The sequence below is a fragment of the Megalopta genalis genome, chromosome 7 (assembly GCF_051020955.1).
Source record: "Megalopta genalis isolate 19385.01 chromosome 7, iyMegGena1_principal, whole genome shotgun sequence".
Lineage (NCBI taxonomy): Eukaryota > Metazoa > Arthropoda > Insecta > Hymenoptera > Halictidae > Megalopta > Megalopta genalis.
Genome location: NC_135019.1, coordinates 19,580,722 through 19,596,527, shown reverse-complemented (window position 1 = coordinate 19,596,527; position 15,806 = coordinate 19,580,722). Strand labels below are relative to the sequence as shown.

General features: G+C 36.2%; 1 protein-coding gene across 5 annotated transcripts in view; it reads right to left on the bottom strand.

The window, feature by feature from the left end:
- LOC117219862 (endoplasmic reticulum aminopeptidase 1) overlaps positions 1 to 15,806 on the bottom strand; it is a 42,774-nt gene that overhangs the window by 17,644 nt on the left and 9,324 nt on the right. The window contains exons 1-3 of one of the 5 annotated variants that reach the window (XM_076523756.1): positions 3,835 to 3,967; positions 1,874 to 2,020; positions 1,207 to 1,292 (exon numbers count right to left, since the gene is read on the bottom strand). In XM_076523756.1, the coding sequence (XP_076379871.1) occupies positions 1,207 to 1,292; positions 1,874 to 2,020; positions 3,835 to 3,874 (273 nt within the window). In that variant the 5' untranslated portion in view covers positions 3,875 to 3,967. Of the gene's footprint in view, positions 1 to 1,206; positions 1,293 to 1,873; positions 2,024 to 3,834; positions 3,968 to 15,806 lie in introns of those variants that run through there. The other 4 variants (XM_076523755.1, XM_033469383.2, XM_076523754.1 and 1 more) reach the window with 4 other exon arrangements.

Below are 15,806 nucleotides of genomic sequence, written 5' to 3'. Positions count from 1 at the left end.
TGTTTGAACATAGATGAAATCTCCAAGTGTAAATGCGAGCTTCGCCTTTTAACAGCTGAATTAGAGACCTAGGAAATTACAATTTGCACCAAGATCTAGTCAGTGTAACTATAGAAATGCATATCTCGCGGCTTGCATTCCGACAATACACTTCCCATGCATCCAAGAATAAACTATAACTAGCCAGCAGTCAGGTTTGCGCTCTGGATTATGGTCGTGTCTCGCAATTGATTTCCCGCCAAGATGTTTCACATTCATGTTCAGCTTTAGATGAAGACTCTCAAGCATGAATACAACAAGTATCGTGCATGTATATACGCTGTGTGTGCTTATTTGAATCGCTGTCGCCCGTTCTATATACTTTTCAGCGTCTGATTTCGTGAAAATTCATTCGTCTATGCCTAAGCGAAAGAGACTAATCATAAATTTCGTTGATTTGAAACGCGCGAATTGGAATTTAAATGAATTCGATAACATTTACGATTTAATGCCGTGCGTGAATTTTATATTTTTGCAAAAGAATGTCAAAATTTTATTAATTTTTTTCTACGAAAGTAGCAAGAGTAATCAATTTATCGATATTTTGCAATACATGAGTTAAAATGTAAATATTAAACAATATATAAATTTAAAAATGTGACTAATTTGTTCATATTTTGTCTAAAAAGGAGTATGAATAATAAATTTTCCATTATTTTGAAACATACGAAATACAATTTAAATGTCAATTAATATTAACGTGAAAATGTTACTAAATTTTTATATAAAAAAACGTACGAGCAATACATTTTAATTTGATACAAATTAGCTTGAAATGCGTGAATTAATTTAAATGTCAGAAAATATTTTCAACGCGATAACCGTGCAAAATATGAAAATCTTATTAATTTTTTATGGAGAACGTATGAATAATAACTGTCGCACAGCATAATGTCGCACAGCATGAAATCTTCATACTGGTTCGTACAAACGTGAAGATGTTAAATCTTTTCCATTTTGGTTAAAGTACAAAATTAAACGGACATTAGTGTTGCGCGAGCTACATCGAATTACCTACAAGAATTTCAGATTTTTACGGCAACACATGATTTCAATTATCCTCGCATTACATCCCGACTATGTGCGAAAGGGGTATGTGCATACATGTTTCGCTCTACTTTAGGATTATGATCACACAGCCAACAAAACAAACATAAATGACTGTACCTCTCCATTAGTTGCAAGAGGCTCGCTGCTTTTTTCATCGTCCTCGATTTCCAGGGTAGCTGGCTTTTTTCCAGCGCAAGGGCAGTCTGCAAAAATTAAACACGAGGATTCGTTAAAAAAGAGAAACGACATCTACGGGACACCCGTCATAGAAATAGGCTAACTGGTTCCAAAAACCATTTCTAACCATTTGCCGTGTAATATTAAGTCGGACTCAACGTAAAGACTTGAAACAAAATTTAATAAATAAATATATGCACTATTTGCTTCTTGTAATTTGTAACGAAATTCTATTTTCTTGTTACACTTGTGTGTTACACTTGTATTGTGTTTAATTTATATAATTTATATATTATAAAGTGTTTAATTTAATAGATTATTAAAATTAATATATTTCATAAAACTGTGTACAAGTAAATTATTTGCTTGAAGAGATTCACGTGGAATATTAGAAGACATCCTTTTTATTAGTTCCGAATTAATTATAATGCCTACAAGCATTATTTCAGCATTACATTAATTACAATAAATTTCCTTTGTGTCCTAAGAAATTACTAGCGCCAAAGAAGGTCAAACTATCGAAGCCGAAAGGCAAATTGCACGGCAAAGAGCTAGACAATGGAATTATTTTGAGTATTTGCAAATTAATCGGTAAACTCGATAATACCATTTTGTGGTCCCGCGAAGGCAATGATGAATGATATGGCGAAAAGTATCGCAAAAACGACGGTAGCTATGCAAAGAGCCCTTTTCTGCGAACACACGACCCCATTGTGCTCATAAATGCTACGTTTGTGCAATCCCGTGTTGCTATCTCCTGGAACAAAGGGTCTCCTGAAGAATGGTGAACGTGCGTCACGCGTGAAAATATTTTTAATAACATCGAACGGACAATGAAACATCGAACAACGCCAGCCGACATATCTTAAAAGTATTATTTCAGAGAACAAAATGAATTTAACGTGAAAGAACTGCGAATTTCATGTCCACCGAGACAAGAAACGCGTCGAGTTTCATGATCTCGGGCTACACACACTTGACACAGATTTTGTGACTGGCCGGTGGCAGGCCACACGGCAACGTTAATGCAGTTCCTCGAAAACATTCGCGATTCTTTTATCCTTTTATCCAATGCGGAACAAAGAACAATCGTCGGCTACAAATTCCAAGACACGCGGAGAAATGTTTTGCTGCAAATTTTAACGGTGAAATTATACAGCGCTTAAAGCGGCTAGTTTCTGTTTAGAACCGATTCTCGTTACAATACGCACAACTAAATAAATAAATAAATTCATTTTATAATTTCATAAGTATCTTGTTAATTTTGACTCGTTTCAAAGGCTAAACCTAAATGTGACGAATCATAGATTTTAGGCAGTTTTTCAATGTTAAACTGGAACTACTTAGCCCTAAGTAATTATAGTTTACATTGGGAATGCAGTAAGATTTAGGTTATTCGATGTACATATATAAAAAGATTATATTGCATATTCTCGGAAACTTTTTGCGATATCGATGACATTAAAATAATAAATTTAAACGGACGAATTTTAGATTTTAGGTGTTTCCAGGTTCAAGATTTAAGACTTGAACCATCAAACAGGTCGAAATGACCTAATTTAGATTTCTCCCTTATGATTACTTAAGATACTTCTCCGACGAATTGTTGAATCAATTTGTACATTAGTGCATGTTTGAAACAAAAATCGTGAAATGTCTCGGTGAAAACATTACTGTAATTTCCATGGTACGTTACCGAAATCCTACACGACCCTTAAAAATGGATTACTAATTCACCTACTTTCGTCGTGCACTGTAAATCATCGAATAATTCTGTCACAATGACAACTTTCAAATAGCTTGCAAATACAATTGCAAATACAAACAGAGAAGCGTGAAGCATTTCGCAGTGTTCAGAATCAGAAAATGGATGATGAGCGTACGAGGATTAAACCGTCTGCTTCCAGTGCCCGTCGAATCAATCGTTAAACAAAAACAATCTGAAATCAGGCATCGAGGTATCCCAGCGACCAAATACGGAGAATCGTTTTCAAAATCCAGCAATCCTTTCGGAAAACAAACGGCACGGTCCGCGAGGTCGCAGCGCATTTCTCGGTTTCCATCTCGCAACAACAATACACAAAACGGCATACATCATTTTTCCGAGTCCCCCCTGCCCCCCACCGACGGTGCGATCCTAGTAGGTCACCGTGTCAACAATAATATCACGCACACAACGGGAACAGGCGGGTTAGCGTGGTTGAATTTGAAAGATCAGAAGCTTCTCTCTTATTGATCGTACGCACGTGCTTCTCGTATAGTCGATTCGCAGCCCGGAAAGTCGTAAGTGGGCCACCTAGTCGACCGAATCCAGCGTGTAAAAGAAAAGAATCACGTGGCAGGAAAAAGAGGGAAACACGGGACACTCGAAACCCGTGGTTAGAGGAGCGAGCGACGTGAACCGGGTGCAAAAAGCGACGACCGCGGAGCCGACGACTCGGAAACGGAACGAGAATTAAAGGTGGAACCATCGAACGAAGATTTAGTAGGAGCGAGAGACACTGCCAAGAGGTGTAGCCGGATGTATTCGGGGGTGGATCGTCCGGATGGCCGGCGGCGTAGCCTCACCTGTCAGAAAGGCAACGTCATCCACATCCTGCTCGCTCATCGCGAAACGATTCGGCGGTGGTCTCCGACGAACGATTTCTTTTACCTGACCGTCGTTCGTAGCATATAAGATTTTGATCAGGGGCTCTCTCTGTTCCGCCAGAATTTGGGCGGTCGTGTTCGTGGCTGGCTGGTTCGCCTGGTGGTTGGCTGCTGTCGTCGACGACGGACTGTCGATCGTCGGGCTAGTGTGCCAAGGTCAGAGAATCGCCGCGTCGTCGGCCGGGGCGAGACGTTACGGAGAGAGCGAGAGAGAGAGAGAGAGAGAGAGAGAGACAGAGACAGAGATATTCGGTGGTAACGTTTCGGGGGTTTCGCTCAGCCTCCGTTTCCTTGACCCGGTTCGGTACGGTGGGTTCGTTCAGCAGCCGATCGGCGGGATCGGGATCGGTCGTTCGGCCTTGCAGGCTGCGGGAGCAGAGATCGGGGCCAGGGGCTGGAGCGGAATCGCGGGCTGAACCGCGGGCAGGATCTTGGGCAGGATGTTGGGCAGGATCTTGGGTAGGATCACGAGCACTGGCACGAGCACTGGCACCAGCACAGACACGGGCACGGGCACGGGCACAGGCACGGGCACGGGCACGGCCACCAGCACGGTCACGAGCGCAGACAGGAGCCCGAGTACGAGCGCGAGCAACGAGACCGCGAGGACCCGCGACAACGTGACGACGCACGAGCTTACGAGGACACCGAACAGCTCGACAACGCCGGCAAGTCTATAAGCCACGACGTGCCTTGACATTTCATTGGCATTCAAGCGTGGATATAGCGACTGCGGAGTAGTTAGGCAGAAATGGCGACTTTCCAAACCCCGTTGGTAGCCAGTCGGTCTACGGGGGTGGTTTTACAGCCCTCGCCGCACCGTACTTCGTTTCGCCTCGCCTTCCAGCGGAAGTGGCCCTCTCTCGCTCTGTGTGTCTTCACAGTGGCGCCATCCGTGATCCATCCCTCGGAGCGACAAATCTCGAGCCCGACTTGCCACCCCCGTTTCGATTTCGGGGTTGGTAAGAAGACTCTCTGCCCCGGTCGAGCCTCCCGATGTTATCCGAATAGACTGTTTCCTTTTTTCTTTTTTTTTCTATCTCCTTTTTTTTGTAGAATTATTCACACGTTCGGCGCCGAAACTCAACTCCGAAAATTCCCACGAAAGCTAAGCGCTTCGATCAATGAAACTGTAAGTGGAAAGTTGAAACCGGACCGCGGATATTTTTCGGCTGAAACGAGAAGGGCGAGACACGAAACGGGAAAACTGTCGGAAGAATTTTAGAATCTCGACACGTTATTGTCGTCCGACGGAAATTATTGAAACGGGAGACAACTTTCAACTTAATTCTCGTTTATTGCGATCGATGGAGAAACTCTTTATTTCGCGCGAAGATCCGTGGTCTAGACTGCGTTTCGTAACTGTAAAACCATCTAAAAATGTTCAGCTTTTATGCATCGTGATTAATAATGGTAATGAACGAAGTATGTCATATTTGAAATTATGCTGGAAAACGGTAAAAGAAGAGAAACGGAAGAAAACTAATTTATTCTTGTTTCGTAACGATAGAACAAACGGAATGAAACACTTTATTACAAAAAAGATTCAACGCGATATACAGAAAATTCTCCCTAATTTTCCTTCAACTTGTAAACAAAAATGGACAATTTGGGAAGAGTAGATATGATTATTCGAGCTCTGCATCTCATTTTTATAATTGTTGACGATCGGTAACTATAAAAATGAGCCGCGAGGCTCAAATAATTGTACCTCCTCTTCTCGAATTGTTCATTTTCGTTTACAAACTGAAGGAAAATTGGGGAGAATTTACTGTACAATGAAATAAAATTATAACAATAATTTAGTAATACGTAGGTCCATCTCTAGTTTCAATGAGTTCAAATATTTGATTTATAATGCGTTAATTAATGCAATCTATTCACGATAAAGGGGCTTAGGTTTGTAGTTATGAAACACTAACGAACCGATTTTTTGCTATTTTTCTTTTCAGATTAAACATAATCTGTCCTCCTAAAAACGTATATTGTTTCCCAATACATTTTCGAATATAGCATACTTCATTCATTATTACACTAACTCCCATGCATAAAAACTGAACATTTTTTGGAGGTTTTATAGTTATGAGACGCAGTGTATTTATCACATTGGATGGTACTTTATCTCTTTTGCATTCGAAACATCCTAATTACATTCAGTTTGGTTGAACATATCACAGTGAAAATGAATTTTAAGTAGCCAGAAATTAGTGTTACCCATATGTGACCGACGTGACAATCAACATATTAAGTGATTATTTCTGTTTTGAATCATCAATTTTAACCCTCGAATGGCAATAGTTGAGCATATTTCAACCCACAGTTACAAATACGAAGTTTTCAGCAGCTTGATCATAGTTTTACCTATTTGTATTTACATCAATAGGAAGACCAATATTATTATCAAAAATCTAGCTTCAAGAATATGTATACATAAATTGATGTATAAGGACTTGATAAAGATGATTGCCATGTCATCGTCAAAAGTATCCACCTTGCGACGGTAAAGTAATTTTTGAGATAAACAATGATTTGGTTTTTATTGGCGACATGTTTGAAAATTTGAAGTATATGTCTAGCTATGTTCCAAGATAACAGAAGGTAATTTTTATGCACTTATTTTTGTCGAACATACCGTTCAAAATTTAATTTTTTAGTCGTCAGCTTCGATTATTGATGACATATGTATGTTATGTATAAAAAGAGAATCAACATTGATCTGAAAAAAGTCGCTTCGAGAGTATCTAAATAAATCAATACATAAGATTTGAATGGGCGTAGCCGTAGCTGTCACGAAACTGTCAAAAATATCCGCCTTGCGAGGGTAAATTTTATTGAATCTAAAGTAGAAACAAAATTCTTTTTAGTACTCTCTCTATAATGATCTTTGTAGTAAAAGTAATAAAAATACTAATTAGTTTTGGTTTTCTTGTATTCGAGTTTACAAGATCTATGAGAGCGTAATTTCCACATCGGTCTAACCGCATTTTAGTCGTTGGCAATCATATCATAGCAGTAAAATTAATTTGAAATATGAATTTAGCTGGAATACTGAAATTTGGGAACTACGATTAATCCTGATATTTTAAAATTTATATTAATTAACGTCGCAGTGTTTACCAATATTCAGTTAATTAATTGTTTTTTCAGTAGCTTGAAAATTAACATTTAAATAATATACTGAATTTCCGAGGTATTGAACCTTGTTATAATATTTCCAGTCGTTAAAAAATCGTGATTTTTATTAGCTTTATAAATTAAATATATTATTAATTATATATTCGAATGGATATTATCTCCAACAACTGAAGTACTAAAAAATGAGAACATGATCAAGTTCGAAATTGATATTGCTAATATTGTTACAAGAAATATTGCTTCGCAAAATACAAGCATCGAAGCGAATCAATTAAACCGCAAATCAACAAAATGGTATTCTATTACCGATTCTGATATTATTGCTGAACGAAATTGAAGATAAATTGAGCTGTTGCACGATAAAAAATCTACTGCTACATTAAATTAATTTTAACTTAATTTTAGTAAATTAAATTGACTTTCCGTAAAGCCAATTTGGATAAAAACATGTGAAAAATCCAATATGTACTATAATTTGAAACGAGAATCACAATTACATCATTTTCTGATAGACAGATATGAAGGTGAGCGCACATAATTTATGATTATTACGTGACACAATGAATTTAATTAGAAAGGAAGTAGTAAGTGTGCATTAGTTTCCTGTATTTTCTACAAAATTTTGAGTCATTGGCTAAAGTTAGAAAAAAATCATTTTTTGGGGATAGTTTTTCAATACCTTCACACCTAGCAAAAAACGCAAATATTAATTATATTAAACGCAAGTATTACTAATGCCAAAATGGTAAAACATTGTTTAACACTACAAAAAAGGGATCAAAAAATATATTAAACAATTTTAATTTAACATTATTTTTTACTCATTTAACACACCTTTCAAAATTTAGATTTAATACAATTTTTATCAAAGGTGTTAAAATACAATTTGTAAAGTTCGAACTAATACTATTTTTACCAAAAGGGTGAAAAGGCAACATTAAGAATTTTAATTTGAAATTATTTTCTAAGTTTATATTTTTATAATAATTATAAAAATAATTTGGTAAAAACAGGTACGTACAGCGCACCGGTAAAAATGGCGTTAAGAAAAAGACGCAATCGATACCATTTTTAATTTAGTATACACCATGGGCTGTGGTAAGTAACAGAACCTATTGCACCATAAAGTGAATCGATTTCAACGAACCTCGCGTGCGAACACTTTTGTAGGTCACTATATAGCTTTATCCCTTTTAATTTCCCCCTCGCATATGGGGCAGGAGGATATTCTTCTCACACCTTGCTCATCGATTGCCTCTAGCAATCGACGACCGATGGGTAAGACGCGAGCAGAATATGCATTCCGCGAAAATCGATCAGTAATTGAGATTTACGACCCTGCTTGCCCGTTTAACTAGAGACCTACTATATTCGCTGACTAAGCACGCATGTTCTTCAAAAGTGGTGTACTACAGGTGGCCGTGACGACACGATACACCGGCACTTGTCTTTTACTTTTTCTTTACTTTGGCTCTCATACGCGAAAGAAATGTAATCTACAAATTTTCATTGCAAGAAATACTGTAGAAATTCTATTAAAAATTGACTTCGGGGATAAGCTTTTTGACAATTTTATGCTCTATGTCGGGCATGGTAGCGTACCTTTAACTGGAACAGTTTTTTGTACGGCCATAAATCACATTTTCAACCGAACATTCTGCGTATATTGTGTAGTGGTTCACGAAAATATTGAATGCTTGTAAAATATTTAAAACAATGCAGTGTCTGTAACCGTAAAGAAAGATCTCAAGATTGTTTCAGTGAAATTAGAAAATAGTTGAACAACATACATAGTATTTGCATAACGATTAGTGAAAGATTTATCGGTCTTTATCGATCTCTATCGGTGGATCATAAAATTGTTCAAACATTAATGAGAACATTGGTCAGCTTCAAATGTTTCAAAGACAACCGTGCAAATTGATAATACAAGATAATATTTTTGAATATAATAAATAAACATTGGTCAGCTTCAAATGTTTCAAAAACAACCATGCAAATTACGAACACAAGATAATATTTGCAAATGTAATAAATAAACATTAGTCAGCTTCAAATGTTTCAAAGACAACCGTGCAAATTGTTAACACAAGGTAATATTTGCAAATATAATAAATAATAATATACATGCATTCTAATACATCTAACGAGATAAGTACAGTAAATTCTCCCTAATTGACGCTCAGATTGTGCACGAAAATAGTCAATTCGGGAAGTGGCGATACGATTATTCGAACCTTGCACCTTTTTTTTTATAATTGTTGACAATCGGCAACTATAAAAATGGGCCACGAGGCTTGAATAATCGTATCTCCACTTCTCAAATTGTCCATTTTTGCTTACAAGCTGAAGAAAAATTAGGGAGAAATTACTGTATATTGTAAATACCGCACATTAAGTTACTTCGTATTTTTGTTGACACGATCTTCAGATTTACTACTTGCTACGGATCCAACCTATTGGGTTGGCAACTAAGTAATTGCCGATTTGTTCAATGAAATAAAAAATTTTTTTTTACTTGGAATGAATTTTAATCTGTAATGTATTTTCCATTTTGTTCGATGACCTTTTGCCATCTCTCAGACAACTTGAAAATTCCACGCTCGTAGAAAGTCTGATCCTTTTCGGCCAAAAACTGAGTTAAGTGAGATTTTACAGCGTCAGCATCATTAAAAGTTTTACCACGAAGGGAGTTGTTCAGGGATCGAAATAAGTGGTAACATTAATTCCCAACCAATACCCATCAATTTTTGCCGAGTGGACAAAGACGTGTGCGGTGGAAAATGAGACCTTTACGATTGATCAATTCTGGTCGCTTTTCCTTGACCGCTGCATTCAATTTGTCCAGTTGCTAACATTCACGGATAATAAAAAATAACATAATAATAATAATAATTTCATAATATAACATTTACGGATATCATAAAAATGGGAGTGAGAGACATCTATAACTGAAATCGGCATTTACTTAGTTGCCAACCCAATACATTCTTTGAAACAATCGGGTGAAAAGGTTGCAAATTTACTGTGAGAATCCACAATTATCGACAAGAATTGGAACAGATTCAACACGTGCGACCAAACGTGTCGAACGCCGAGAGTTCGGATTAGTGATTATGACGTCGCGTCGTCGTCGAGAACCTTTAAGGAGGTTTCAGTCCATGCTAGAATCGAGTGTGCTCGAAACCGACTATTCGGAGAGTTCAACATTCTCGACGAACAATGACTTTTTGTTCGATTCTGACAATAGCGTCGAAGATCAGATGCATGGTCCATTTCCGTTTCGTGATTTGCCTGTTGTGCGCGAAGAAAACTTCGACCTTACGAAAGATTCCTTCGTGGAATTGATTCTTTCTTCCCTAGAGAGCTTTAAACAAAGTTTGTTTCTGCTTTCTCACGTTTCGTATTTCTGTAAAATATATTAAAATATATATTTGAAATATATAAATAAAAAATATATAAAGAAGACAATAAAATATATGTTTTCCTATTTATTAACAATGTTCATGTACACGAATATGAGTTAAGATTCGTGTGACAAATAAGCGACGTTTTATTCATTGAAATTCGTTAAGTAACCTTTTACTGCATACTAACAATGTTCGTGCATAAACTGTGTATTCAGATTCTTTCGTAAGATAGACAGCGTTTTATTTATTAGAATCGTTTAATATTACAATAAATTAGTTCCCCGGATGCACCGTATCAGTGTTTATTGTATCAATGAAACGTGAAATTATCATGGAAGTCTGTTTTCCAATTAGGTTTCTTAAAAGAAACAGCAGAACTGGATCGCTCCATTTGCGGTACTAATAGATCTGCTACAATGCAGCGGCCTAACTCCGAAGCTATTTACGTGTCACAGCCTTTGAAATATGGAATCGATGAATGGTAACAGAACTCATCGGCCAATAGCCAGCTCATTTTATTATTCAACTTCTTGTTCTGCGAGGACGCTTTGGAAGTGGCACATACAGAATTTCCACTCGATACACAATAATAACGTGTTTCGCTGAAAGTGTCATTAATGAACCGCTTCGATGAAAATTTGTAACCAACATGTTACTTAAATGTTGATCCGAGCAAAGTTTAATACGAAAATGTTATTCGCATATCTTTTTTGAGTAAAAATAACTCAGCATAACGAAACTGTGAATTTCGTGCGTTTTTATGGCAAGAATGAATAAGTACAGTAAATTCTCCCTAATTGACGCTCAGATTGTACAAAAAAATGGACATTTTACGAAAAGGAAATACGATTATTCGAGTGCCTTGCGGCTCGGTTTTATAGTTACAACAATTAACAATATAGTTATATATATAATAATATAGTTATATATATATATATATATATATATATATATATATATATATATATATAGTTATATATATAGTTATATAGTTATATATATATATATATATAGTTATATATATAGTTATATATAATAATATAGTTATATATAACAATTATAGTTATCAACAATTTTAAGAACGAGCCGCAAGGCTCGAATAATCGTATCTTCTCTTCCATTTTCGTGCACAATCTGAGCGTCAATCAGGAAGAATTTACTGTACACACGAATAGAAAAATCACACAACGGTAAAACCATCTTGTTAAAACTATTAAAAGAGAGAATAAACTTCCACCTGACTCCTTTCCCTTGTAATTGGTAGAAACGATTATGATTTTGAATAAAGGACTACAGTCCAGAGGTGAGTTATCGGAGACAGGTATGTTGTTAGCTGTGGCTGGCAGCGGATAATCGGCAAATTGATCGCGTCATGAATCAAGCCGTTATTGTTTTTGCGCGGCGATCAATCTTTATTGTGAGCGACCAATTACGTTTATGATACCGGATATTTGCCTCGTCGCTACTTACACGGCATCTCTGACGCATACAATTACTAGAGACGCGCATTTTATTTTATAACCCTAATCGAGAAGCAAACTCCCGTTTTATGGTACCCATTGGGTGTGCTTCAATTCGATACGACGGGCGCGAAACGAATGAAACGCGAGTCAATTCCGTCTCGATCGAGACTGCAAAAATAACCCTAATCGACCGCTGCACGTGAACTCGAAGGTACTGGCCGTGGCAAGAAGTCCTCGATAAAGTAAAAATTCACCGAACAGAAAACTTATATAATAAAAACAATAATAAAAGTGTCGTTCCACCTAGAATGTCGTGAATATCTCCAACACCAGGGAGCTGAAAAACTATGAAACTCTGGGAGCACGTAGAGCTATACTGTAGCTAAGGGTTAAAATTAACTCCTAAAAGTTAAGCTATTTCACGATTTTATTTCGCAACTTTTTATAATTGTTACGTTTAAATAATTCTGGTGATAAACCTTGGCACATCTGATTCAGAAAAATTGAAATCAAATGAAAATGAAAAATAATTGACGTTGTCAATGCTTAGTTCTAACCCTTTAGACTGAATCTGGGAAAATTAAAATTGTGTAATAGATATCTATATATGCTTTAAGCATGCCAAAAAATGTTCCGAACTTCCTAATCTCGGTGGTCGTCTCTTTTAGTGTGCCACTAGTAAATAGAAAAAGTGAGTCGATGTCAGACAACGCGTTATCGCATGGCCTTTCTTATTCATACGTTTCGCGCGTAGAAAAGTGACAGATTATCATCATTAATAAAAAGACTGCGAATTTATCGTAATACATTTATCGTAAAAATATATAAAATAAAGTTTAGAACATCAGAAAATTTTTAAACATTTAACATTATTTCCGTATTATTTTCAACATACTGAAATGATTAAAGAAAGAAAGACACTTCTATTTGCCTCTTGTTTGCAATTGATAAAGATAATTTTTATTTTGCATAAATATCCGCGGTCTAGTAATAAGTATGCAATGATTGTAATAATCAAACTTTTAAGCTAACCAAATAATTGTTACCTTCGACAGGTGCAAATCATTTTCCGGTTGTCTTTGACAAAAATTAATTTAAGGGACAGAAAAAGGAAACTATTGAAACGACTATACATATAAAGTGTTACAGAACGCGGAATTTTTTTTTTAAGTTTTACAAAGCGACGAAGAAAGTTGCCATACGGGTATCTTGATGAGATTTGATGTTTTTGTTGTCAGCGGCTTTCCGTTGCACAAAAGAAGCTCGGAATCGCCTGCAGAAAGGCAGTCGTCTAACAATGGGATACATTTCTTGGCCCACTAGCCTACTTTAACCATCTGTCCAACTAGTATTTTAGATCATCTTAAAAGAGTGCAGTTTCTCCTTGTGTTTCCTATCTCAATTAAGAAACACACAAAGGGGCAGCTCGTTGTCTTACTTACGCGTGTCTTTGTTTCTACACAACCGCGAATTCATGTCACCGTTTTTGTCTCGGAATTTCCATGGTTTTATGCACTTTTGTGCTTACTTATGCTTTAGGTCACCTCGCGTTCCTGTTTAGCATTCTCACACGCACGCCACCGGAAAATTAATGAGTTTTTTTTAAAATAAGAGCACCGTATCTAGAGAAAGCTTAATAATCCTCTCCTAAATAATTATACTAAAAAGTTATTAGATTATGTTACATAGGATAACTTGCTAATTCTTCTTCTTAACCTTATTTGTTATATTGTGTTACAATTAATTCCAACCAATGCTTTTGCATTCATCCTTCATTATGCTTTTCAACGAAAATCTTGAGAATCGGTATTGTTTTAAAAAAGATTGAATTCTAGATTTAAAAAGGAGGAAGCTCAGGCTTGCAAAAGTATGTAAATTACAGTTTAAAATCAATAAGAAAAAGTTGTTTTACGGTATCGAAAAATTACTTTACTGCAGACTATGGATGTGCGTAATGGACGTGTAATATATATAAATATATATATTATATATTATATGTTTCGAGATACTGAATATAACATAATAGAATACTATCTATCATAAATTGTAATATTTCTGTATTACAGAAGTGAAGTAACCGAATAGAAGATGAAAATATTTTATAGGACAGTAAAGTTAGAAATGTTATATTTGGAACATTCGATGTTTTATGTTTCATAGTTTTCTTATGACGAGTACGGAAAGCACGAAAATACGTCTAGGTCTCTAAAATTCCTGTGCTACTTTTATGCAGTCCAATTTGAAGTGTAATCAATATCGATAGAACAGGGGCCGCTTATAAATGTCTGAACTTTTGAACTTGTGACCCCGCCGGGTCAAGTTAGGCTTATTTTCGTCTTAGAAAGTTTATTTGGTTTGCAATATAAATTGTTCTAATATTCATGCGCGTCCTGTCCGTCGCTAAAGAAGGAAACCATATTTTTCCCGGTGGGTTTACACGTAAGCCTACGTGCGCCGCAAGACGATCAAAGTTTTAAGCAACGGCAAGATGTACGTTTGATTATCTTCGCCTCGAAATGTCGGGTGACGCTGCCTGAAATCACGATTTCTTAAAAAGAAAAGCAACATATCCTACGAACAATAAGAAACAAAGTTAGCACGCTAAAAAATTCAATTTTCGTCTCGAATTCTATCAATTTCGTCGCTAATGATATTGCATTTATTTTTATTTATTTTTATTTATTAATAAAAATAAATAAATGGTCGCCAATGCGGAATGTAAGATAACAAATAATATTATATGCATAAAAAATACGCATTAAAAAATTCTCTTCTTAAAACTTTTGATTTAAACAATGAGAATAAGGGAGAAAAGTTTTGTTCACTTTTTTGCTAAATTATGTAAAAAATATGGAATGTGTCGTTTTCTACGTTTTATTCCTTATCGGGCTCCTGTTTTATGCTGTAATATATGTTTCATAGTGTGAAAACCATAACGCGAAGATGTCACCGCAGAGAAACGGAAAACAATGTAAAATAGAAATAAACAATGGAACGTTCTGATTCAAATTGCTGGCATTATCCAAGCATAGCGTCAATCCCCTCGACGTTGTAATTACGGTAATTACGATCACGTCTGATAAAAATCCTCGAGAACACAGACTCGTGCAGGAAGCGTAAGATTGGAAATGGAGATTGATGGTAGGAAGAATTATTAAAATGTTTTTTTACTGTACTGAAGATGTTGTAGGTAGAACGAATGTACGATACCGAGCTATCATCAGCTTGGTGTGACTGTTATCTGGAAAACCGTTGATAGTAGCAGTTGCGCGGTGCAAAAACTCGCGATATGATCGATAGTGGACACCGACCGCCATAAACTGTCACGCTTATGTAAACTAATGTTAAGAGGGTTATTTATAAAGTGTGGTGGCACGTGATGAAACTTCGAACATAATTACTACGAGACCGCCGTAGAAAAATTACCGGGCCGAGTTATCGAAACAATGTACAGTAAATTCTCCCTAATCGACGCTCAGATTGTGCAGAAAAATGGACAATTTTGGAAGTGGAGATACGATTATTCAGGCTTTTCGGCTTATTTTTATAGTTGCTGATTGCCAACAATTATAAAAACGAGGTGCAATGTTCGAATAATCGTATCTTCTCTTCACAATCTCAGCGTCAATTAGGGCGAATTTACTGTACCAATCAAACAACGATCTTAGGATTTCGTTTTTGAGCATCTTTAATTTATCGAAAATAAAAATTTCATGTATAATCGTTTCTAATCAATTTAATCTCTTCTAACGAAAGCGGTGAATTGATATTTCTTTGCATACGTGTGTTACAATTGTTACACTGCGTTATGCGAGTTACTAATTTAATTTAATTAGTAACCAAAACATTATACTTATTTTTCAAGTAAATATTGCATGATTAA